The 22,453-nt window shown below is 36.5% G+C and overlaps 4 protein-coding genes and 1 pseudogene across 6 annotated transcripts; 2 read left to right on the top strand and 3 right to left on the bottom strand.

The window, feature by feature from the left end:
* LOC114762310 (uncharacterized) overlaps nucleotides 1-17,951 on the bottom strand; it is a 29,332-nt pseudogene extending 11,381 nt beyond the window's left edge.
* Nucleotides 202-3,170, top strand: LOC114762279 (vacuolar protein sorting-associated protein 32 homolog 2). Of its 3 annotated transcripts, none has more exons than XM_028951760.1 (8): nucleotides 202-371; nucleotides 503-609; nucleotides 1,231-1,330; nucleotides 1,629-1,714; nucleotides 1,805-1,896; nucleotides 2,068-2,182; nucleotides 2,356-2,567; nucleotides 2,760-3,170. In XM_028951760.1, the coding sequence occupies exons 2-7, from the start codon at nucleotides 538-540 to the stop codon at nucleotides 2,545-2,547; spliced, it is 657 nt and encodes a 218-aa protein (XP_028807593.1). In that variant the 5' UTR covers nucleotides 202-371; nucleotides 503-537; the 3' UTR covers nucleotides 2,548-2,567; nucleotides 2,760-3,170. The 3 variants fall into 3 exon arrangements, with proteins under 3 accessions (XP_028807593.1, XP_028807578.1, XP_028807587.1); XM_028951745.1 differs by having other exon boundaries at nucleotides 204-371; nucleotides 2,356-2,551; XM_028951754.1 differs by having other exon boundaries at nucleotides 205-371; nucleotides 2,356-2,551; nucleotides 2,770-3,170.
* On the bottom strand, nucleotides 8,044-10,396 carry LOC114762270 (meiotic nuclear division protein 1 homolog). The gene is made up of 10 exons (XM_028951737.1): nucleotides 10,302-10,396; nucleotides 9,733-9,813; nucleotides 9,506-9,622; nucleotides 9,262-9,300; nucleotides 9,032-9,139; nucleotides 8,887-8,949; nucleotides 8,741-8,792; nucleotides 8,585-8,629; nucleotides 8,366-8,445; nucleotides 8,044-8,127 (listed from the first exon to the last, which is right to left on the bottom strand). Exons 1-10 carry the CDS (start codon nucleotides 10,302-10,304, stop codon nucleotides 8,050-8,052), a joined length of 666 nt encoding a protein of 221 aa, XP_028807570.1. The 5' UTR covers nucleotides 10,305-10,396; the 3' UTR covers nucleotides 8,044-8,049.
* LOC114762329 (probable LRR receptor-like serine/threonine-protein kinase At4g29180) lies at nucleotides 13,313-17,576 on the top strand. Its single transcript, XM_028951795.1, has 12 exons — nucleotides 13,313-13,501; nucleotides 13,720-14,751; nucleotides 14,844-14,982; nucleotides 15,091-15,162; nucleotides 15,269-15,340; nucleotides 15,421-15,501; nucleotides 15,699-15,844; nucleotides 15,945-16,165; nucleotides 16,263-16,389; nucleotides 16,471-16,533; nucleotides 16,631-16,853; nucleotides 16,948-17,576. The coding sequence occupies exons 1-12, from the start codon at nucleotides 13,417-13,419 to the stop codon at nucleotides 17,375-17,377; spliced, it is 2,691 nt and encodes an 896-aa protein (XP_028807628.1). The 5' UTR covers nucleotides 13,313-13,416; the 3' UTR covers nucleotides 17,378-17,576.
* A 3,039-nt stretch (nucleotides 17,952-20,990) lies between the features above and the next one.
* On the bottom strand, nucleotides 20,991-21,875 carry LOC114762319 (transcription factor RAX3-like). The gene is given in 5 exon segments (XM_028951789.1): nucleotides 20,991-21,036; nucleotides 21,328-21,427; nucleotides 21,511-21,630; nucleotides 21,741-21,836; nucleotides 21,839-21,875. Coding segments are annotated over 5 exon segments (399 nt in total).
* Nucleotides 21,876-22,453: the final 578 nt, after the last annotated feature.

The following is a 22,453-nucleotide window of genomic DNA, read 5'->3' as shown; positions in this document are numbered from 1 at the left end:
CTTTGAGAAACCTTCTTGAGCGATTTTTTTTTGTTCTGGCCATTAAAAGAAATTAGATTGGTTTTCATAAAATTATCTTCCTCGTCAGTCCAAAAAACTGATATTATATTCATTATAAAAAAAAAAAAAAAAACGCAAAACGCGCAACGCGGTGGGGCAAGTTCTCGTCGTCGACGTCAGGAAGAGGCAAAGCAGCTTCCTGTTTTAATCTCCACGCCCCTACGCAAAATATAGGAAACTTAACCAGACATCCCAACCACTGGTCACTCCTCCTTTCCCTTTCATCCCAGATCCCTTCCCCTCTTTGTCAAGCCCTAATCGCTGTATTGTATTCTCTCCGAGTCTCTCTGCACAACCTGATTCTCGAGCAGGTTCGTTCGCTTTTACGTTTTGCGATTTCATAAGTTCGATTTCGATATAATTTCTGCGATTCTCTGTACCATCCATTTAACAATTAATCTCTTCATTTATCTCATCGATTTCGTGATTCTTTGTGCTGCAGAAGGGTATAGGGGTTTATTTATCTCATAATCAACCATGTTTACCCGAATTTTTGGTAAACCTAAACAGGAAGCCAATGCTCTGACCACTTTGGATAAGTTAAATGAGGTTAGTAGGATTTGATTGTTGATAAAAACCTGCCTGTGGATTTTTCCGTGGTATAAAAATCATCATTATCATTTTTTTCGTCGGCGATTATTATTTTCGGTTCAGTGTGTTTATTTGATCATCATGTTCATTTATGTTGGAATTCGCGTTATTCTCAATGTAATTCAACCCGTAATTGTATTTCCCACTATGTTACCTTCTGTGTTGACATTCTGAAGGCCTCAAACAAACGATTCGTTTTTCCAAGGGAAACTCCTATGTAAAAAGTACGCTATATTATGAATCTCATCACATCCCAGCCAAACCTTTTAAGTTTGTTCTTACTTGAGATTAGTCGTTCAAGATTTCAGATAGTACTTTTTCTTTGTTTAGAATATGGCTGGGAGAGCAGGAAATCCCATTTTTGTCTGTTTTGTGTTGGTAGTGCTCTATTAGTCTTGTAGACGTTTCATGATCATAGCCGGAGTGATAATATAATTATTTTTGAATTCATTTTTAGAATATTCTTGTGTTTTATCTGATTCTCAGCCACGGTAGCTGGCTGTTAGTGGTGCATGGTATGCAGAGTAATTTGAGAATATGTTCAAAATTGTTTTTCTTCTTGGAATCGTACATTTGTAGACACTTGAAATGCTGGAGAAAAAGGAGAAAGTACTTATTAAAAAGGCTGCGGCAGAGGTTGAAAAGGCTAAAGAATTTACAAGGGCAAAAAATAAAAGAGGTATTTTGCAAAACTCACGGATCTTTGTGATGGTGTAGATTGTAGAACTGTCTTCTTATCCTGGATCAGTATATCTCTGAAATAAATAATTTTTTTACCCTTTCATATACAATGTGTTATTCTGAGGAAACAACACATTATGTGGTCGTCAAAAGTTCATTTTACATTTCTTATAGGGTGTGTCAGTGTATGTATATGCTTGACAAGTGGATACCTAATCTCTAGGGGATAATTGTTATTAGATTTGGGTACTGAGTCAAAGCTTGTCACTTTGCTTTTGAATTTCTACTTCATGCAGCGGCCATACAATGTTTGAAGAGAAAGAGGTTATATGAACAGCAAGTAGAGCAGCTCGGGAATTTCCAGTTGCGTATTCATGACCAGGTGTGAATACAACTTTTTATTTATGGACAATTCAGACAATGCTTGAGTTTACTGAACTTCTTTTGCATCTTCTGATGATTTGTGGTATAGATGATAATGTTGGAAGGTGCTAAGGCCACCACAGAAACAGTGGATGCTTTGAGAACTGGAGCTTCTGCTATGAAGGCTATGCAAAAGGCAACGTATGTGGCGTATTGAATTTGTTTTAGTGATGTTCATATCTTTTTTCACTTTTAAATTATAGGAAGTTTTGTTTTTCTCTTCATATCACTTGTACTATTTTCATATTCTGGCTTATCTTTATTAATGGAATGCTGATTGTGAATTGTTTATCTTGCTATGTTATTTCACAGGAATATTGATGACGTTGACAAGACCATGGATGAGATTAATGAACAAACTGAGAACATGAAACAGATTCAAGAAGCATTATCAACCCCAATCGGTGCAGCTGCAGATTTTGATGAGGTCCTCTTCTAATCATTTCAACTTTATTTGTATTTGGACAAGACATAGATATGATTCTTTTAGGTGAACTTTTTTGAAGGGGTTGGCAAAAATCCCTAAAAGCAAAGAAAACAGATCTACACTGTTGTTTGAAATATACCTGCGGAGCACTCTCATTTTCTTTGTCTCTTCAGGATGAATTGGAAGCAGAACTTGAAGAATTGGAGGGTGCTGAGTTGGAAGAACAGCTTCTTCAACCTGCGACTACAGCTCCTGCAGCTCCAGTGCAGGTCCCAGCTGGGAGGCAACCTGCTCGCCCTGCTCCTCAGAAGCGCACTGCTGAGGAAGATGAATTGGCTGCTTTGCAAGCTGAGATGGCGCTTTAAGCAGGTCCTTATTTTTAGCAGTAATGCCATCTAATCCCGTTATTTATGCATTTATTTCAGTTAATTAATGTTGCAATTGGATGGCTTGTGTATGCAATTATGCATCATTTTGTATTGCAATTTGAAATCTATTCCTTAGATTGCTTTCACGAGGAAAATGTGGGAAGCTTATTTTAGTTGGTTGCTCTCATTGTAATTGAGCTTTCTGCCAGAATTTTGCAGGCGCTGTGCTTATCACGTGTGGCTTTCATAAAGAATTCTAGCCACTGTTATGGAGAATTCTGCTTTTCTCAGTCTCCTTTATCTATGCGATATATTGAACAAACCAGCAGGTGTATATAACGGTGTCAAAAGTTGAACAGAAAAGTCCATCGACCCTTGCATCCAATCTCCGAAGCGAGTTGTTTTTTTTATGTTGTGTGATTTGTCTATTGGTTACATTTAAACTGCTCCCCCCCCCCCCCAAAAAAAAAATCTAGTCCTTGATGGAATGCATTTACTTAATCATACATTTTGGTGTGTATCCTGGATGGAATTAATATTAGTCTTGGCCCCAGTCCGCTTATATCCTTGAACCTGTCTTCAATGAATAAAAGAAATGATTAGTGAGCGACTTTGTTTGCTCTGGTGAATGGGAGTATAGAAGCACATTTCCGGCAGATAAAAGTACATTGCTTCTTGAAAGTATTTGCTAATCGCTTCATAGAGATCATGATTGGCAGTTTATTTTCCCTAATGGTTGTCATAAGATTTTTATTCTCCCATTGGATATTTGGCAATTCTCTAGGTTGTTTCCCCAAAATGACAGTTTCTACCTTGGTTTAATGCCTTTTCAGGGCCTTGCCTTATCCGGATAATCCAGACCCAATGCCGTGCTTTTCTTATCAAGTTAATTAAAACAGGACAAAAAAATGAGAAATTCTCAAATACATAAAGATGCAATAAATTTTTATCGTATTCTACATTAACTTAGGCGGAACATCAACTTCGTGGAGCTTGGAGAGGGATGAAAAGCACTTGGAAGGTAGGTATGGGTCATGTTTATACAGAAGGTGGTGGTGTAGATTGGTTGGAGGCACACAGCTTGAACAGAAGCATTGGATGGGATTAGATTTTTTATGGTAAAATATTATATTGGTTTTCAAAAGGAAAATATAACAACCCATACTGAGACGAATTGCTAAAAAAAGTAAAAATAAAGATCTTTTTAAAAATCTTGGGGTAGTGGATCCAAGCTTATCTTTTACAAGCATGGGCGAGAGCCCCATAGGAGTTTCATCAAGAGGACGACAGCCCGAAGGCATGTAAATAGCGCAGTTGGCCAAGTAGTCTGCTCCCTGGTTTTCTCTCCGTAGCATGATTTGGGCAAATATCCCTCCCCCTTATTATATTAATCTAGTTCTAATTTATAAATATGAGCTATGAGTCATTGAAAGGAGGCTGAGTCATCGTGAACAAAAATCTTGGGTCCTGGTGATGAGTGATGACGAAGTTAGCATGTGTCCTGGAGATGAAAAAGCTGCAGTGGGAACGGATAGTCATGTGCTTGTCCAACTCCAAGAGAATCACCCATCACCCTTCAAGGACGTTGAATTAGTCCTAGTGTGATACTGTCGGGTTTTTGTTTTTGAGAAAGAGGCCAAGATATGAGCGGATTGTCTCCATGGATCATTGTTTTTCAAAAGAAGACCCGCATTTCCGATGGCTCTTTTATCTCAAAGCCTCTCAATTTAGGCTTATTACGAAATGGGATGTGGAATATTGAATAGTTAACAAAACTTAGTTGTTGCTTGTAACTTGGTTGTAGTGTTGTACCCTAAATAAGCCTATCTAAAGGTTCAAGGGTTAGGTAACAAGAAGCAAGGAGATTAAATCCTCATCTAGAGTGAAAGGTTAACTCACGTGTCTCTAATATGTATCCTTAAAGATTTATGACTTCTTCTTGCAATGCCATTGATGACTTACTATCATCTCATGAGGAATTCATATTTTAGTTCATTTTGGGTCAATGACAGAATGTCTTTACTTGCATGTCTTCGGTGTGCCGTTTTACTCAAAACTTCAACTTACAGAGCCGGACCTCAAAATCCATCTATATGAACTCAGATTGCCGTGAAATGATTTAAACATTTGAATCTCAGAAATCAGGTGTGCGTTTTGTCTGGAAACAGCGCTTTTGGCATTGAACGGACACCCTCAGAGTTATTTTACAGTAAGGAGGTGTTTGGACACCATGAAAGAAGTATTTTTTCTCAAATCAAGATAAATACCTCCACCCGTAAAAGTACTTTTAAAATTATGGTTTTTGATTCCATTCGAACACCCTTTGAAAAGAAAACCGTTGTTTTCACTTCGAAATGTAAATTGCGAGCTGTTTGCGCGAATGATCCTTTGAAAAGAAGGGGAAAAAGGGCAAAGGCGTGGCTGCTTAAATCAATTTTCAGTTACTTTTTATTTATATTGCGAGGTTTGTTTACGTCATCAACTCTGGAATACTGATCACCACGTTGCAGAAATGTCATTTCTTCTTTGCCCCAGAAAGAGTACTCACACTTCAAGCAAATTCGACAGAGAGGAGGAGGAACGCAGGAAATCAAAGAATTTCATTGAAAGATCACAGCTTCAGCATATGAACAGGAAACAGAACCAAAAATAGAACACAATCAATCAATATACAAAGTTCGCAAATTCAGGCCTGCCTTTATATCCAAAGGCTTAATGAATGATGTAAGTAAGAAGCAGAGCCACTAGCATGAGCACGTAGGCGATCCCTTGATCAATTGCCATCCCTGTCAGGCAAACACCATTTAAAACGAACCTTATCAGACCATTAAAACAGCCCCAGGAAAGAATCGAAGACACAGAAGAAATTAATGATGGAAGCAGCTTTAAAAAAAAAAAACCAAAAAATGAAGAAAGGTGATGAGAGGCATCAATAAAAAAGTACCATCACTGGTAGGAGGTGGTGCGGGAGCAGGGCTCTGAGCATTGATGGTCGGCACTGCAAAAAGCAAGGCAAGAGCGAAAATGGCCATCAAGAAATATTGAAGTCTAAGCGCAAGAACCTCCATTGCTATTTGCTATCAAGTTCTCCACCTCTGTTTTCTTCTGCGTTTGAGAGGATTCGAGGGCAAGAATGGGCTGTGATGGGAGAATATATAAGCAAGTTGTTTGCAAGAGGAAGAGGAGGAGGGCGAAGCTTTTTATGCATCGAGAGAAGAATCTTGGGACGAAGCAGACACTCTGGCTGGCAACTAAGAAAAGGGAGAAACAAGAAAAAGAGGAGCAACATGCAGGAATGAAGATGTAGGACCCACCAAGAAAGGTTGATGGATGACAGGTGTAGAGATGAGATTGTGCCCATGTTACACAGTCCAGGCAATTTCGAGCTGTGCTACAGAAGGCGGCCCGGGCCACAGATATTGACAATAGAGATTGATTCGGTTCAACATTTCAAATTTGAATATTTAATTTAATATTTAGACAACTGATTCGGTTGAACCCTGAAATCTTAAATCTTTTCCCTCTCCTCAAATTTCGAGACATGATTGAGCCGTTACCTGGACGGCGACCGTTGGCTTGGACCGCATCCCTAGGGGCCACAGATACAACTCATCCACGACACACAGCCCAGCGGACCGGAAGAGAAAGGGAGTGAAGCCGAATTCGATTGTACTCCCTCTTCTTTTAATTAACTTTTTGCACATATGGAGAAATAAAAATTTAATATATTGATTATAGTTGAAAGGACTTTCATTTCCTAAACACCAAATTTTACGTTCGAGGTTGAATTTGTGTAAATACAGAAAATGTGTTAAAAAAATTATTTCCCAGCCAAGTTTACCAATATTTGAATCTAACATAATTAAATAGTCATATCAAAAAAAAAATTCACAGTGCTAATGGGCCCGTTTGGTTGCAGCCCAAACAGCCCACCCGGCAATGCAATGACGTGGATGCAATGCTATGGAATATTGATTACAATGACATCATTTACTATGTGTCTTTTTTTAAATTAAAGAAGTGTAGTAGGATATATTTTTAATATTTGATTAAATAAAAATTACTAGAAAAAATCATATTACCCTAAAAAGAAGGCAACGATGTATAAATATAATCACATATATGGTGACGAACTTGTTAAGTTGGCATGATTTGCCGAACAATGCGCCTCTTTCAGAATTGTTTTTGGGCGCCTAAGCAGGAAGCCAAGAAGAATGACAAAGTCATATGGACAAAATATGGAAGAAACAATTAGATGCGACAGAGTTTTGGTTGCCTGCACGTTCACCAACAGTCATGTGGCCAAGTCAGAAAACCAATTCACAAGCAACGAAAATGTTCAATAATTATTTCTCTTCCCTTTGTTGTCATTGTCATGGGACAAGTTTAGTTTATAAGATTTTTTGTCCAAAATGTTAATTTTTTTCTAAATATCTGTTGTCTTTTATGTTCATGACTGATTAAACAAATCATATCTAATTAATAAACTTTGTTACAGATAACTATAAAATTTTAATAACATTATATATAGTTTGACTGAATTTCTTGATATAAGTTCATAGATCCTCACAAGTTATAACAAGATCTGGGAGATAAGCTGCTCAACAAACAACCTAGTCACATGACGGCAGCTGAGATGTAACTAAAGATGAAGGCACACTAAAACTGAGGCAGAAGATAAATTTTGACTAATTAGCTAGTTAATATGGTAATATGGCAGAAATCTACCAATAAGAACAAAGTTCAGCTCTCCAACCTCGTAAAAACACTTTTGCAATCTGATGAGAGTGTTTAGAAACTCCCAGAAGTACTTTAAAAAAGTACTTTTACTCAAGATAAAATAAAATTCTTTTCATATACTCATTTTGTTTTTCATTCAATCACCTCCGCACATTAGTCGCTCAAAGGGTATGAGGATATGTTAGCAGAACAGTATTGTTCTGTCATCTTTCAGAGAAAATTATGTTCAACTGAACTTGTTATGCCTTCATAATCTACAGAAATGGATGCCTGTGGTGGTTAACTCGTTATCATGACCAGAGGATCGAACGAATAAAGAACTCGGGCCACTAAGGATATTAAAACTCTACTCAAAATTGTAATCATGACCAGAGCGTGAACACAATTCACACAAACAAATACCCGCATCCTCCAAACAGGATGGTCATAAACCTCATGAAAGTGGCGGCCGCGGTTAAAGGGAACAAAAACAAGACAGTAAATACTATTAGGTAAGCACAATAAACACTTCAATTAAATCCTAAATCCTATATATTCTTAAAACCTCTTGATATATTTTCGCTTAAAGAAACTCTTGCTTCTTCTTTTGAACTGATTACGCTATCCTTGAGACTTTGATGAAGTTAGGGATGTGGGGAAGAGAAAATAGCATGCCACTGTTTTTTGTTTGAAGATCCCATAGGAAATCATGATAATCAGCTTTACTTTATGAAGATCGGTAACTTAGAGACACGAGCAATGAGTGGCCTTCGTCTTGGTTCAAAGTTCCAAATCACCAACAGCCCTGAGGGGAAGGGGTGCTAGCTCCAAATAGTCAAAATCATCTGTTATCCCAATCTGCATTAAGATTAAGGTGCAAGAGATAAGGAGACATAAGAAGAAGAAACGTGGATAAACAACCCAACTCTCCTCAAGGAAGGCTGTGTCCTAGCTACGTTGTGCAGCAGGATAGTGATCTCAATCTCATTCAAGTGACTATGAAAGGCAAAAGAAATCCATTGCATAGGGTCAAAGATAACAACTTAACAGAGGGTTTAAGCATCGAGCTTTACATAAAGAGGCATAAAAACCTGACCTCCTTATACACGTTTTCAAGCTGCTCCTTGGCCTGGGGGAAGTTGTTTGAGCACCATTGCTTCAGGGTGAAAGTGTTGTCTGCACACATTTTTTAGCCACTATGATTTGGAGGTTCTATTCAGCACAATGTAATGTGACATTTCGAAAATCCAGACATCCTCCCCTAGTAAACCCAATTTATTGGAAAAAGGGAAAAAAGGAAAACATTAAGCAGAACCTGTCCATCTGTTGGCTGCTGCATGGGCAACTTCAATTGCTTCCTCTGCAGATATCGACATCAAATCATCAGTGATCCGACATGAAAACCATCACAAGTTATAAGGATTAACTTCTAAATTTTTCCAATTAAGGCGCCAAATGAACAATTCTTAACTCATTGCTTCAACGGCAGCTGGATCATTGTCTGCATACTTTCCCAACTCTTCCTGAAACCATAAAATATTAATTGATTGCGGTCATGGAATTCATTAAATTACGATCATACTTAATGCAGTGTGAACAAATAAACTGCAAATCAACCTTCAACTCATTATGCTTCAGCTCAATGGCTTTTAGATCCGCTAAGGCCTCCTCTCGTTCGTCCTGGAGGAGATACAATCGATACTCTTGTAGTAGAGCAAAATGCAAATGATACACTAGTAAGGAATGATGAATCATAACTCACAGATTCCTCTCGTCCTTTCTTTAGCACCTCACATTGATCAGCAAGTTCAACATACCGCTTCTTGTTGCTTTTGAGTTCAGATTCAAGTTTGTGGTAAACATTCCTAAGCTATACAAAATTGTGTTAATGCCGTAATCAAGCTACAGCCAAATAATCTGGAGAGCAGTGACCAAGTTATCAACCAAAAATGGTAAAACAGCAGAATGTCACTTTGTCCTCAAGGGTTTCACCTGATTTCCTGCACAGCTTGGAAGACTCCAAAAGTATACCTGACAGCCAAAATACGAGATCAGTCATGTCAAGGTTATCTCTGAGAATAATTTGTCCGAATGTCAAAGACAGCTTAAAATTTCCGTTTCTCAAGTCTTGTGGGTGGGACAAGCATCTGATGGCCCTAACTATAAAACAAAGGAGTGGGTGGGCGCGAAAATGAAAACTATTTTATTCAGTCTCTATTTGTAGATGTTAACTCACAGAAGTTCCTATCTTATCTTTTGAAACAAGGTCATCGTCCACTAAACTTTGGATGACATCCTTCACGGACTGAGTGATGACACCTTTCTTGGGACCTAACTTCTCAAGCTCCTTAAGCTAAAAAGAACCCATATATAATTAGTCAGTTGATGATAACAAAAAAAACAAATTAATGCAGTAGTGAATGAAATGAGGCTAGCAACTAGAAAGTTACACGAGAACCTAACCAGGAAGAAGTCTTGTGACTCGTAAAAGACTTGGAGCATTCTCTCTCGCTTCTCTTCCAATGAAAGACCTCTTTTCTTCGACTGCACCGTAAGCAAAAACGCACCAATCCATCGCAAGACAAACAAATTGACAAAAACAATCTATCAGTCATTAGGAAAACCACCAAGACCTTGCCAGAAGAACGCGTCATTTTCTCATACATGGAGAGAGCCACGATTACAATCGTAAAACAATCTATTGAACATGCAGGAAAACAATTAGGTATTTCATATAGCAATTTTTCTTTTGGTGGTTAATTCGGGACATTTACCAACTCCCATTATATTCAATGACGAAAACGAAGAGGAACAAAATAAGAAAAGGGCGCTCAAGATTCAACTCTAGAACCAACCAACTTCCCAGTGATTTCAGATATGTGATATCAAATCCTACTAAAGAAAGGAGCTACTAGTGAACGATAAGATCAGTCACGGAGGCGAAAAATGCTACAAATAGGGATAATTGAAGACTAGGTTATCCAATAACGAAATAACAAATGAAATCCCGATTTAGAGAGAGATGAAGTCACCATTGCGACTGTTCGGCGAGCAGCAAACCAACAATCGGCAGTGAAGGTGGAACGTTAAGAGTCAGGAATAAGAGGAAGATTCCGGAACCGCGGGCTTTTCGTTGCGGCAGCCAATTTCTCTTTGGCGGGAAAACGAGGCTTGCTCAATACAACACTGTAATTATTAAATACTCCTTTTAATTGAAAATGTATTTTTTATTAAATCAAAGTAAATAATTTTTTATTACTAAAAAATTAAACTTGATTTTATACTTAAATGATCATAGCTTCCTTCTACTAAAATCAATGTCTGTTGGTGATCTTTATTGAAAACAAATATATTAAGAATATAAATTTAAATAAATAAGTTTTTCCCAAGATAAATGAGGTAGGTGCAGTAACTAAATATAAAAATTTTATATTGATATTATCGGCGAGTCATAAGTGGGAATTTGAATCAGAGGCATGGGCTATGTTTAAAAAAGTGATGTTAGGATTGAGAATAAATTTATTCTTTTTGGTAATTTTTTTTAATGAAGACAAAATAATATTAAGTAAAAAGTAAAAGTTCATTTCACCCAAAAAAAAGGTTCAAAGTATAATAATAGAACAAGAATAGAAATTATAGTTGGAAATAGCCATAAAAGAAGATGAACTAATATGGAAACATAAGGAAAAAGGAAAGCAAATAAAAAATATCATAAGAATATCTTCCAAAACATGAGGCTTCTTTGTGCTGATTAAGCTTCGAAGTTTTTCCCACCAAGACTAGATGTAAAACTGAAATTGGATATTCAAGCAAGAACAATAGCTTTTGACACGATAAAATGCCGGTCTCAAATATGATGGAATGAAAAGTTTAGACTCCGAGGTTTTCCTCATATGTCATATAATAAGAAAAAGAAAAAGTACTCATTTGATTTTTGTTAAAATGATTAATTTAAACTAATTTTATTAAGTTATATAAAGTTATTAAGCATAATAGGGAAAGAAAAAAGTACTCGTTTGAGGCTCACTGATATAAAGGATGAAGCGTGAAATGAAGGAGGAAAAAAGAATCAGGAAAATAGCTATAAAGCCTCAAGTAAAAAAAATAATTATTAAAAAGTCTCAGTAACAACAAGATAGTATACGATAAGCTTTCAGAACATGAGGCTCTTCCGTGCTGATTAAGCTTCTAAGTTTTCCTCACCAAGACTAGATGGAAAAAACTGATGTTGACTATTCAAGCGAAAGCAAATAGCCTTTGACTCAATAAAGTGCTCATCTCAAACATAATAAAATAAAAAGTTTAGACTATGAGGTTTTTCTAATATGTCATAATAAGGAAATGAAAAGGCAATTGTTTGATTTTTATTAAAATAATTAATTTAAAAGTTATATAAAGTTATTAAGCATAATAAGAAAAGGAAAAAGTTCTTATTTGAGGCTCACTGATAAAAGAGAAGCAGCGAAGGAAAAGAGAATTGGAAAAATTAATATAAAGTTTCAAGTAAAAAATATAATTACGGTAAAATCTCAATAACAATAGAATAGTCTGCAAGATGCCAGTAACAAATTCTAAAGCAATAAATGACAACTACTCACCTTTTTTTTTTGGTGCAGACTACTCATTTATTATTAAAACCTACTTTCTTTTTTTTTCCCTATTGAGGCCTCCTTATAATTCTCAAGAAGATTTGAGCTGACAAATTGTAGTGGATCTTGACGTAGTATAATTACTACTAATCTGTGAGACTTGTTATCTTAATCTCAATCGTAGAAAAAATTTAAAATTAATATTCTAACTTGTGAAAAAAAATTCTTATTATTTTTATAATCTCTCCATTTTAGTCTTGTATAACATTCCGTTTACTGAAATTAATATATATATATATATAGTAAAATTGATCAAGTTTTAACGCTTTTTTCTCTCTTCCATATAAAATTATAAACTCTATTCGATAATTATATTCAAACTACTCTATATATTCTATATGAATTTTTAATTCAGCGTTTCTCATTCATCATTTGAAAATCTTAAACAACATTCTTGACTAGCTTGTGTTTTGTTCTGAATCCTAAAGGCATCAAGTTAAAAATTACTAATCACGAATCTTGATATGCAAGATGACGAGAAAATGACAACTAGCAAAGAATATTCGTATTTGATAATTTAGAGTTAGGATATTAATCACTTGGACCAAAACATCAAACCAAACGAAGAGACTGTTTCTTTTTGTCTATAATCCTCTGAGATAATTATAAAAAGACAAATGACGGATTCCTCTATATATTCCAACTTGTATTAATTTTAAATTTCAAACTGATACAGACACCCTATTAATCAGTTTATAAAAACTTGTATTTATGTACATAATTTAAACTTGCAAATAAAAAATTGGAGAAGGAAAGCGATTTGTTGCGCATAAGTAATCAGAATGGAACCTAAACCTTGTGGTGACTATAAACTCGCTAGGGTCCAGTACATGATTACAAAGATTAATGAATAATGAATACAAAAGTAGAAGAATAAGACAAGAAGAAGAAGAATGGTTTATTAATAAATATTAAATGGGTTTGGCTTGGCCTGACCATTTTAAAGACCAAGATATATATATATTGTGTGTGTGCATGAATAAAAGCTGTAAAGCTGAATAAGACCAAGCGATATCTTAGCTAATTGGTTAATTGACATCCTTAGGATAACTTGCTCTAGTTTGCTTCTCATTTTAAAATAGTTAGTTGTCAATTAATATAACTATTTATGTGATATTCTAAGTAATCAAAGTGCAGAATGGCCAAGTAGGTGAGCCAGCGCCAATCAGTTCAAGCTGACTCCTTCGCCTTTTCCTATTCTCCAGCTTTGCTGATTTCATCGTTTTTTTAATCTTTTTGTGGTAATTTAAGTATATCCTTCTCATCTATGGACACTCTTCTTTCCACATTCAACGAAGATAAATGATCTCACTATATCCACTTTTTACCTTGGGGTGGAGCTACCGTAACTACCAAGACATCCAACTTGACAACTAATGAACTAAAGACTAAGAAGTCCCTATCTCTGCTTTCATTTGATTTTAACTTTGCATGATTATGGCACTTGGTAAGATATGAAATCTTCGTAGACCAGACAAGGCCCTTTTTTGGTTCAGACATGACAATGCTGATCAGATTCATCTCCTCGACTATGATGCTTCATCTTGTTCTTATGGTTTCAGTTCTTGGACAGAGACAAACAGGTTAGCCTTCCCTGTGATAATACGGTCCTGCATTTAAGATTCATAATTCCTTTTCTTCTGCAACTTCTCGTTATGAAGTTATCGCACGCAATATTTTACTCAATGGGTTGTCCTCAGTCCTTGCCCTTGTTTATGTCACATTTGAGTTCTTGTATTCATTCTAAACCAATCTAAAACCTTGTTTTTCTGAGGCTAATTTGATTTAACTCTGTGTTCAGGCTTCATCAGTATTGATTGCGGAGGTCCAGAGAATTTTGAATACACAGATGATAGCGATCAAATAAAGTACAGCACAGATGGAGCCTACATACAAGCAGGGGTTAACAAAAACATATCGTCAGAATACTCATATCCAAACAATCCCAATCTACCATTACCAATGTCTGACCTCAGAAGTTTCCCCAAGGGAAAGAGGAACTGTTACACATTAAGAGCTGGACAAAGAGGAAGCTTACGTTTGATAAGGGCCTCTTTTTTGTATGGGAACTACGATGGAGAAAACAGGCTTCCAGAATTTGATCTCTATGTTGGTGCCAATTTCTGGTCCTCAGTAAGCTTCAAAAATTTTTCAGAGCAAGTTACACTTGAAATTATCAGCATGGCAGAATCAGAGGTGACGAATGTTTGTCTTGTGGACAGGGGACTGGGAACTCCTTTTATCTCAGCGTTGGAACTAAGACCACTCAATAGTTCGATTTATAATACTGAGTTTGGTGCATCAGCTTCACTGTTACTTTTCAAAAGATGGGACCTTGGAGCAATTAATGGTAGCGGTAGATATGAAGATGACATATATGACAGAATTTGGTCCCCATATGGCTCATCTTCCTGGGATTCTGTCAACACTTCCCATGCTATAAATGGCAATAACAATGGCTATAGAATGCCATCTGAAGTGATGAGAACTTCTTCAAGACCCAAAAATGTTAGTGCTCCTTTTGAATTCTCTTGGACCCCAAATGCTCCAAATTCAAAATTCTATGTATACTTGTATTTTGCTGAGGTGAAGCAGCTTAAGATTAACCAACTAAGGAAATTCAGAATATCCTGGAATGGACATTCATTGTTTGGACCCTTAGTCCCAAGCTACTTAGATGCAACCACAATATCGAATTTGAAACCCCTGATGGGACATGAACATCGAATTTCTCTTCATAGAACTGAAGATTCAACCCTTCCGCCCATCCTTAACGCAGTTGAGATATTTGAAGTTAGAATGATGGATGCATTCCCAACACTTGAGAAGGATGGTATGGTTTGTTTTTCTTGGCTTGAAATTCCAGTTGCAAAAGCAAATGTTATATCATATGGCCTGACACTGATTCTTGAATAAGAAACACAGTAAATGCTATCGTGGATATCAAAGATGCATATGGAATTGAAAGAAACTGGGTGGGTGATCCGTGTGAGCCAAAGAACCACACTTGGGAAGGCTTAACATGTAAACATAGCAATTCACATCCTCCACGAATCGCATCTCTGTGAGTACCTACATATTTATGTTCTTCCATTCTGAGAACTCTGATTTCGTAGAGAGGTACCACCTTTGTTTGATTCAAATTTTAGAAGGGAGAAATTTATTTTGATAGGAATCTGAGCTCAAGCAGCTTGGGTGGGGTGATTTCTTCTGCCATCTGCAACCTCTTATCACTTGAATCATTGTAAGTGAACATTTAACTGATCTTGATTATCTTACCATCATGCCTATGACTTTTAAGAATTGTATCATCCTAATAAATAGCACACAAGGAATTTTTTTTACCTCAGGGATTTATCAAACAATAGCTTATCGGGGTCAATTCCGAAGTTTCTGGCAGAGATGAGATCTCTCAAAATTTTGTAAGTCCTAATATTTTGGTGGTATATGCACCTAGCCCTTATATAGCTTGGGGATGAGGAGAAAGTTAAATTATTTGTAGGAATTTGAAAGGCAACCAACTATCAGGTCTTGTCCCTACAGCTCTTCTTAAAAGATCAAGGGCAGGATTGCTTAAACTGAGGTATGCCGCACTAATTGCTATTGAAGACCTAGAGAAGTTTCCTTTCTTTTATTTGTCCTGAAACAAACAAAACTCAATAAAGAGAGAGTGAGAATGCAAGTATGAAGCATTTAAAGCTTCAAAGAGATGTCATCAAAATCAGTTTAAGACATATAAATGTGACCTGGTAGTGACTTCCTTGTTCTCACCATTTTCAGTGTGGATGCCCAGAATCTTTGTGGCTCAGACAAGTGCGAGAAGAAGCTAAATGTATTTGTTCCCATAGTTGCTACGATATCATCACTTCTGGTTCTACTGATTGTTTTCATTATCATCTGGAAAGTTAGAAGAAATGTGCAACCAGGTACTGCTTTATTTGATAACTCCCAACAACTGATTTCTATTCTCAATGGAGTCTTTAGGGCTATATAGAATCTCATATTTTGTATCCTTTTGAACCAAAGATCATACAAGTAATTCCAACAAAGAAAGAACACTTGTGGCATCAAAGAAGTGGCAATATAGTTTTGCAGAGGTATTGGACATCACCAACAACTTTGAAATTGTCATTGGGAAGGGGGGATTTGGGACTGTGTACCGGGGTCAGATGAAAGATGGGAACCAAGTGGCAGTAAAAAAGCTTTCTCCATTATCATCTCAAGGGCCAAGGGAATTTCAGACTGAGGTAACCGGTAATTTATTGTGTCACTGGTTCGGACTTAAATGGGGGTGCTTTTTAACATTAGACAGAACCATCAACAGAAAAGCATCCTGGCTTGCAGGCTGAGCTCTTGATGACAGTCCATCACAAAAATTTGGTAGCCTTCATTGGTTATTGCGATGATGGAAACAAAATGGCACTCATATATGAGTACATGGGAAATGGAAACCTCAAAAACTACCTTTCAGGTACACTCATTACCTTCCGTTTTTGCTTCTAAATTTATGGCACTAAATACTGAAGAGGCCATACTTTGGTTACCCTTGCAGCAAGAAATTCACGTTGCTTGACTTGGGGAAGGAGACTTCAGATAGCAATTGACGCTGCACAGGGTCTCTGTGTGTGTGTGTGTGATCTTCACTCTAGAGGAAGCCAGCAGTTCCCTTGTTGTGCATTCATTCAATGACAATGATGTGTTTTGACTTGTAGGATTGGAGTATTTACACCATGGATGCAAGCCACCTATAATACACAGAGATGTGAAGACGGCCAATATTCTTCTAAGTGAGAAGTTGGAAGCTAAGATAGCAGATTTTGGCCTCTCCCACGTGTTTAAGAATGACACTAGAGATGTAGGATCCTCAGTGAATACAAACGATCAAGGAAATGCAGAACCTGCTGTTATGGGTACCAAAGGGTACCTTGACCCAGAGTAAGGCTACAATCTTCGTCATTTGGGCTCATTTTCATTCTCTGATGGATATACTAACTGCCACCAACAATTTTGTTGTTGTTTATTTGCTCAGATACTACAAATCAAGGAAGTTGAATGAGAAAAGTGATGTCTATAGCTTTGGAATTGTTCTGTTGGAGCTAATTACAGGTCAACCTGCTGTATTAAAGGGAGAGGAATCAGTTCACATACTTGACTGGTTAAGATCTGAGCTTCGAAGAGGAGATTTGAGTAAAATTGTAGATCCAAAGCTACATGGTAAATACAATGCATGTTCTGTGTGGAAGGCTTTAGGAGCAGCAATGGCATGTACTGCGCCAGCCTCAATTCATAGACCTACAATGAGTTTTGTGTTATCTGAGCTAAAAAAGTGTCTGGAAACAGAGGTGCCTAGTCAGAGTGAAACATATATGGTACCAGCGCAGATCTATAGCGAGTTGCATAGTTTGTCTGAGACATATTCATTGGATGATGAATCTATCACCTACCCTTTTCCAAGATAGTGAAAATAAGTGTGTGTGTGTGTGTATTGAAAAAAATATTCAGATGTACTTGGCGCAAGTGTACAAATTCTTATGAAAGCATAAAGATGGACAACTATGGATTGCGAACCACCCTTGAAAGTGCCATATTCCCAAGAGCTAATCACACTCATATTATGAACTCAATCACGAGTCACTTGTAATTGCAAGATCTGTGTGGTTTGTATCATTCAATTAATCACATTCATTCATAACCAATAGATTGATTAAACTGAGCAGGTAAAACTGCAACACAAAATGTTTAGGATTTCATTCTTGTTGGTACTCCTTTGTTGGTAGATAACTGAATATTTGAAATCATCCACTAATTGTAAAAGGATAAGGACTCTGTTTCAGTAATAATGTCTCTAATATGCTAGTAATTAGTTCAAAAATAAAATTCTATTTGACATCAGAGATAATCAATGTCTAGCACCCATTAATTCTTCAATCAAACTTTAGAGAGACATTGAACTGCCGTAACTACTTATGACTTATCAGAAACTTCTCAATGCAGTTTGAATATACTAAAAGATGAATTCCACATCATGGAATCTGACAATTGCTTCAATTCTTCAGAATACATCTGTTAGTCGATCATTGTTCTGACTAGGGAGATTTCCGGTTGGATTTTCCCAATCCAATTGTCCTTTTCCCTTCACTTTCAGGAAGAAAAGGGTCCCGGGACTTCATTAACGCCTTGACTCTAGAGGTATAGATTGGGCCAGCATTCCACATAGGAGAAACCTCATTAACTGGAAAATCATACTTTAATTGGGTGCTAAGACTGATCTTAATCGAGTTGTTGTCGTATAATAAGAACTTGTTTTGTTTGGATTTTACATTCAATTGTTAATGTGTGCCCAGGAGATTATTATTTTGACTTGATGCATCTAAATTATCAATCAGATTGAGTCTGTGATGGTAAGATTTTGACAAAGTTTCAAATGTTATCATGTCAGGAAAGTGGCGCTGCCTAAGAGAGCACTATGTCTTTGAAATTTGATACACGGCCGTCTAGAAGCAGGAGACCACAAAACTAACTTTGCTACCTAGATATTTCATGTACTTTCAATAACTTGATTGGGATTGTCAATTTCTACTTTATTCGTATTATCCATTGGCCAAAAAATTATATATATATATATACACTTTTTAAAATGGCTTGGGTATTTCAATCTACTTCTCTCTACAAAATCTTCACTGTATTCATAAACTGTTTCGATATCAAATTTTTAACGATATAAATTAATTTTTACTTTTAAAAAATTATTAAATCTAAATCAACGAGTTTAATTGCTGAAGTTCTTGCGCGCTTTATATCTGTGGAAGACGTTGAAGGCCTACGAGAATTTGATACTCCTCCGGTCCTTAATATAGGATCCAATTGTTGAGTTAGTTTTGATCTTAAATATAAGACTCATTTCTCATATTTATTAATTTTCTCTAAATTATCCCTATGAATACTCCCGCAACTATAATTATCAAATAGAAGAGGAAGAGGGGATATTAAGAAAGATGATTATGATATTTTAGAAAAAACGTGTCACATTTATTATAATTAACTAACTTTCTTAATCTGATCAAATTAGTTAAATGGTTTTTATATTAAAAACTGAAGGAGTATAATTCTAGTGTTTTGTTTTTTCTCGTTGGGATGGTTACGGCATAAACATGCCGAATCAGCATGTGCATGACATAATATGTTTGAATTAAATTCATATATAGCTGGGGGGAAAATATCGGCACACCCAAAATGTTTTGGGAGAAAAATATGTTAAGTCGATCAGTAGTTTAAATTATTGGTGTGGGATAATATTTACTTAATATCATGGTGATGATTGGTCAAAAAAAAAATCATGATGATAACATAGCACAGCTCAAAAGTGGACAAAAAAGGTTAAGTGTCAAACAAATTCCGGACAAAAAAGCAAAAGCTGGGTTATAATTACACAAATAATGGTCCTTAATACTCCTCCAATCCTTAATATAAGACCTATTTAACTAATTTGATTAAATTAAAAAAATTAGGTAAGTTAGTTAATTATAAAAAAAAAATACATGACATCGTTCTTAATATCCTCTCTCCCTCTTCTACTTGATTATTTGTTGAGAGAGTATTCATATAACTAATTTAAAAAAATTAATAAATATGAAAAATATATCTTATTTAAAATTAAAATCAACTTAATAATTAAATTCTATATTAAAAAGTAATAAAAGGATAAAGTCCATCCCTGCCACGCTGGTCGTAAAAGGATTTCAAAGTGATTTGATTTCATGGATAGTGAAAAATAGAGACCCATTACCAATCTTCAAACAGAGAAAAAAACAAAAACCAAAAAGCCCCTTACACTTTTTCCTGGCGAAAATTGGTGGGCTGTGACCACATCTCGTCATTCTGCGTGGAAAACGAGCTTCTGATAGTGTATATGTTTAATTACCATTCTTCAAAGCATGCCTAGATATTGCATACGTGTTGCAGAAAAATTACTGTCCCTTTTATGAGAGTTTGAATTTGATGTTCTTTTAAGCTACAATATAATATATAGCTGTCCAAAGATGACGCTGCTCACATAGGTTTTAATTATTTGTCAGTGACATTTTACTGAAAAATAGCTTTTGATTGGGTTTGCTCCAATTATCGCAATATACATCTTTCACTTTTTTATATGATTGATAAAGTACGGGGTACAATTAATTAGCTGCCTTTTATTATGTCGAGCAGGATGAGATTCTAATATGATTCTAGCACTCTGGTATGATCGAGTAGCCGACATGATTCGGATCGGATCTTTTACATTTGAAAAGTCAAATGTATATAACTAGCTAATATGTTCAAAAGGAGACGAAGACAGCAGAAATAACAAGATAAGATGTGAATCTGACACTCACACACACACAGTTGTAATTTTGTGCCTCTTTCTTTAATTTTAAATATATATAAATACATAAATATAAGAAATTTAGCCAGTGATAGTTTTTGAGTGAATAGTACAGTCTAATATTGTCCAAAAAAAGAATACAAAGCTTGCCAGTCAAGCTTCTTTTCAAATTTTTAGGTTTTGGCCTGTTTATATGTGCATAAAGTAAGCTCACTTTACATGTATATATGTATATCTATATACCTGAATAGAGTTGGGTCATCTCTCACGTGAAGAAAACACGAGTTTGAATTTTGCAGTACATTTGTTATTCTATGACGGGCATCCCTTTTCCTGCTCAAACCCTAAAGAAACTTTCAACACAACTGACTTGATATAAAAGCAAGCTAACCACCTCAAACAGGAGAATATAGTGTTTGAAAATCTCTAACATTATGAATGAGAAGTAGAACTCGCTAGTTCCAATGCTCTTGTTTACCATTTTCTTTGGAATTAACATGCAGTGTTGGAAACACCAGTTTACACGCTATTGAGTACCTAAACAAAATGCATCCCCATTCAATTCTTTTTCTTTTTGGGGTAATCTGACTATTAATTAATTTGGGAAGCATTCGTTGATGAGACCTTGATCAAAGGAAGCAAAGCCATTAATGAAGAGATCATCATAGACAAGATCAGGCATACTTGCATCATATTGATGATCATCATGCTTAAAGCCAACCCACTTGGGATGATCGTTCTTTTCTGCCAACCAACCTGACCTGAAGCAGATGAAACTTCCATAGAACATGGCATCCCGCAGCTTTCGCTCTTCACGCCGCTGCCAACCTCTGAAACTTGATGCTCCAGAGGTTTTGGTCCTGAAAATGGAGCTGTATTTTGCTCCAACTCCAGAACACAAGGCTCAAATACTCTGACGAGTCCTTGTGACCTACCAAAAAGGCATCGCCTTGAGGTGTTTGAGGGGGAAAGGATAAGAACGGTACATAACTATTGCCGTCGTTAATGTTGCTGGTGGTCCCATTACCATTGTTTGCTGCAAAATACTTCTTCTTCAACTTTGTGTTCCAGTGGTTTTTCACATCGTTGTCCGTTCTTCCAGGCAACTGAGCAGCTATAAGAGACCACCTAATGACAAAAGAACCAAACATATTCAGAGAGTAATAAAACGCAATTGTAGTAAGAAGCAGAGAAACAGCAGTAGGAACTAAATCTTGCCTGCTTCCGAGGGGGTAGCATAGAGAGTGCAGATAATTTTGTCTTCGTCGTCAGTAAACCCTCCAAGCCTTATATGAGGCCTAAGATAATTGAGCCATCTCAGACGACAGCTCTTCCCGCAACGCTTAAGACCTACACATCAAAAAAGTTCAGAAAGCAGTGAAAAGATAATACTCATGTGTATCAAAAGAGATGGGATGATATAGGGATCATTAGAGACACATATATAAGTAGTAAAGTACCAGCTTTTTTGGGGAGAGCGATCCAATTGCCACCGGTGCCATGCTTCTGGAGGTAGTTCTTGAGGGTGGCATCTTCTTCAGGAGACCATGGTCCTCTTTCACACTAGCTTTGTCGCAACAGGGAGCTCTTCCCATGGCTACTCACTAAAACTGAACTGATGAATGTAACAACCAGAGAGAGAGAGAGAGAGAGAGAGAGAGGAGAATATATAAAAGAGAGTGGCTAGAAGCTAGCTGGAAACATATGCTTTTATAAAACGTTAAAAGGGAGAGGGGTAGATGACTTCGTCTGACTGACTGACTATAACTGACAATAGCCCGTTTCTTTTTGTTTTCTTCTTCTACTCTCTGTCAAGAAATTCTTTGCCTTACCCAGTTCCCTAACAAGAAGAAACAAAGGGACAACTGGGGGAATGACTGAAAGAGAACCAGTCAATGCTCAGAGAGCGTTCGAACAAGTGATCTGTTTTTTCATATGATATAAATACAAATTCCCTACTCATGCTGCCGTTGCGGGAAATATCATCCATCAGTTCACCCATGTGAACGTGACTTCTGAGTACTATGGTGCACGTATATGTATATATTCCGCAGCAGCGTTCCCCTTTCTTTAGGGAAAAAATTAAAGCAGTTTTTTTTTTTTTGGCTGGCGAAGTTAAATAAGGTAAGGAAATTTTTCAGGTTTAATGTTGAAGAGAACACCATGGTTCTTT

The sequence above is a fragment of the Neltuma alba genome, unplaced genomic scaffold, assembly GCF_004799145.2.
Source record: "Neltuma alba isolate B1F8T4 unplaced genomic scaffold, ASM479914v2 tig00001730_pilon, whole genome shotgun sequence".
Classification (NCBI taxonomy): domain Eukaryota; kingdom Viridiplantae; phylum Streptophyta; class Magnoliopsida; order Fabales; family Fabaceae; genus Neltuma; species Neltuma alba.
The sequence above is the reverse complement of the archived record's forward strand: the minus strand, read 5'-3'. Positions and strand labels throughout refer to the sequence as shown.

Excerpts from the sequence above, each read along its gene's own strand:
- LOC114762279 (XM_028951760.1), top strand. The coding sequence starts at position 538 with ATGTTTACCCGAATTTTTGGTAAACCTAAACAGGAAGCCAATGCTCTG. Across the intron at positions 1,331-1,628 it reads AAGGGCAAAAAATAAAAGAG|CGGCCATACAATGTTTGAAG; the intron begins GTATTTTGCAAA and ends TACTTCATGCAG. Across the intron at positions 1,897-2,067 it reads AAGGCTATGCAAAAGGCAAC|GAATATTGATGACGTTGACA; the intron begins GTATGTGGCGTA and ends GTTATTTCACAG.
- LOC114762270 (XM_028951737.1), bottom strand. Across the intron at positions 8,630-8,740 it reads AGCTGCCGTTGAAGCAATGA|AGGAAGCAATTGAAGTTGCC; the intron begins GTTAAGAATTGT and ends CGATATCTGCAG. Across the intron at positions 8,128-8,365 it reads TTGAAAACGTGTATAAGGAG|ATTGGGATAACAGATGATTT; the intron begins GTCAGGTTTTTA and ends ATCTTAATGCAG.
- LOC114762329 (XM_028951795.1), top strand. The coding sequence starts at position 13,417 with ATGACAATGCTGATCAGATTCATCTCCTCGACTATGATGCTTCATCTT. Across the intron at positions 13,502-13,719 it reads TCTTGGACAGAGACAAACAG|GCTTCATCAGTATTGATTGC; the intron begins GTTAGCCTTCCC and ends CTCTGTGTTCAG. Across the intron at positions 16,854-16,947 it reads AAAGGGTACCTTGACCCAGA|ATACTACAAATCAAGGAAGT; the intron begins GTAAGGCTACAA and ends TTATTTGCTCAG.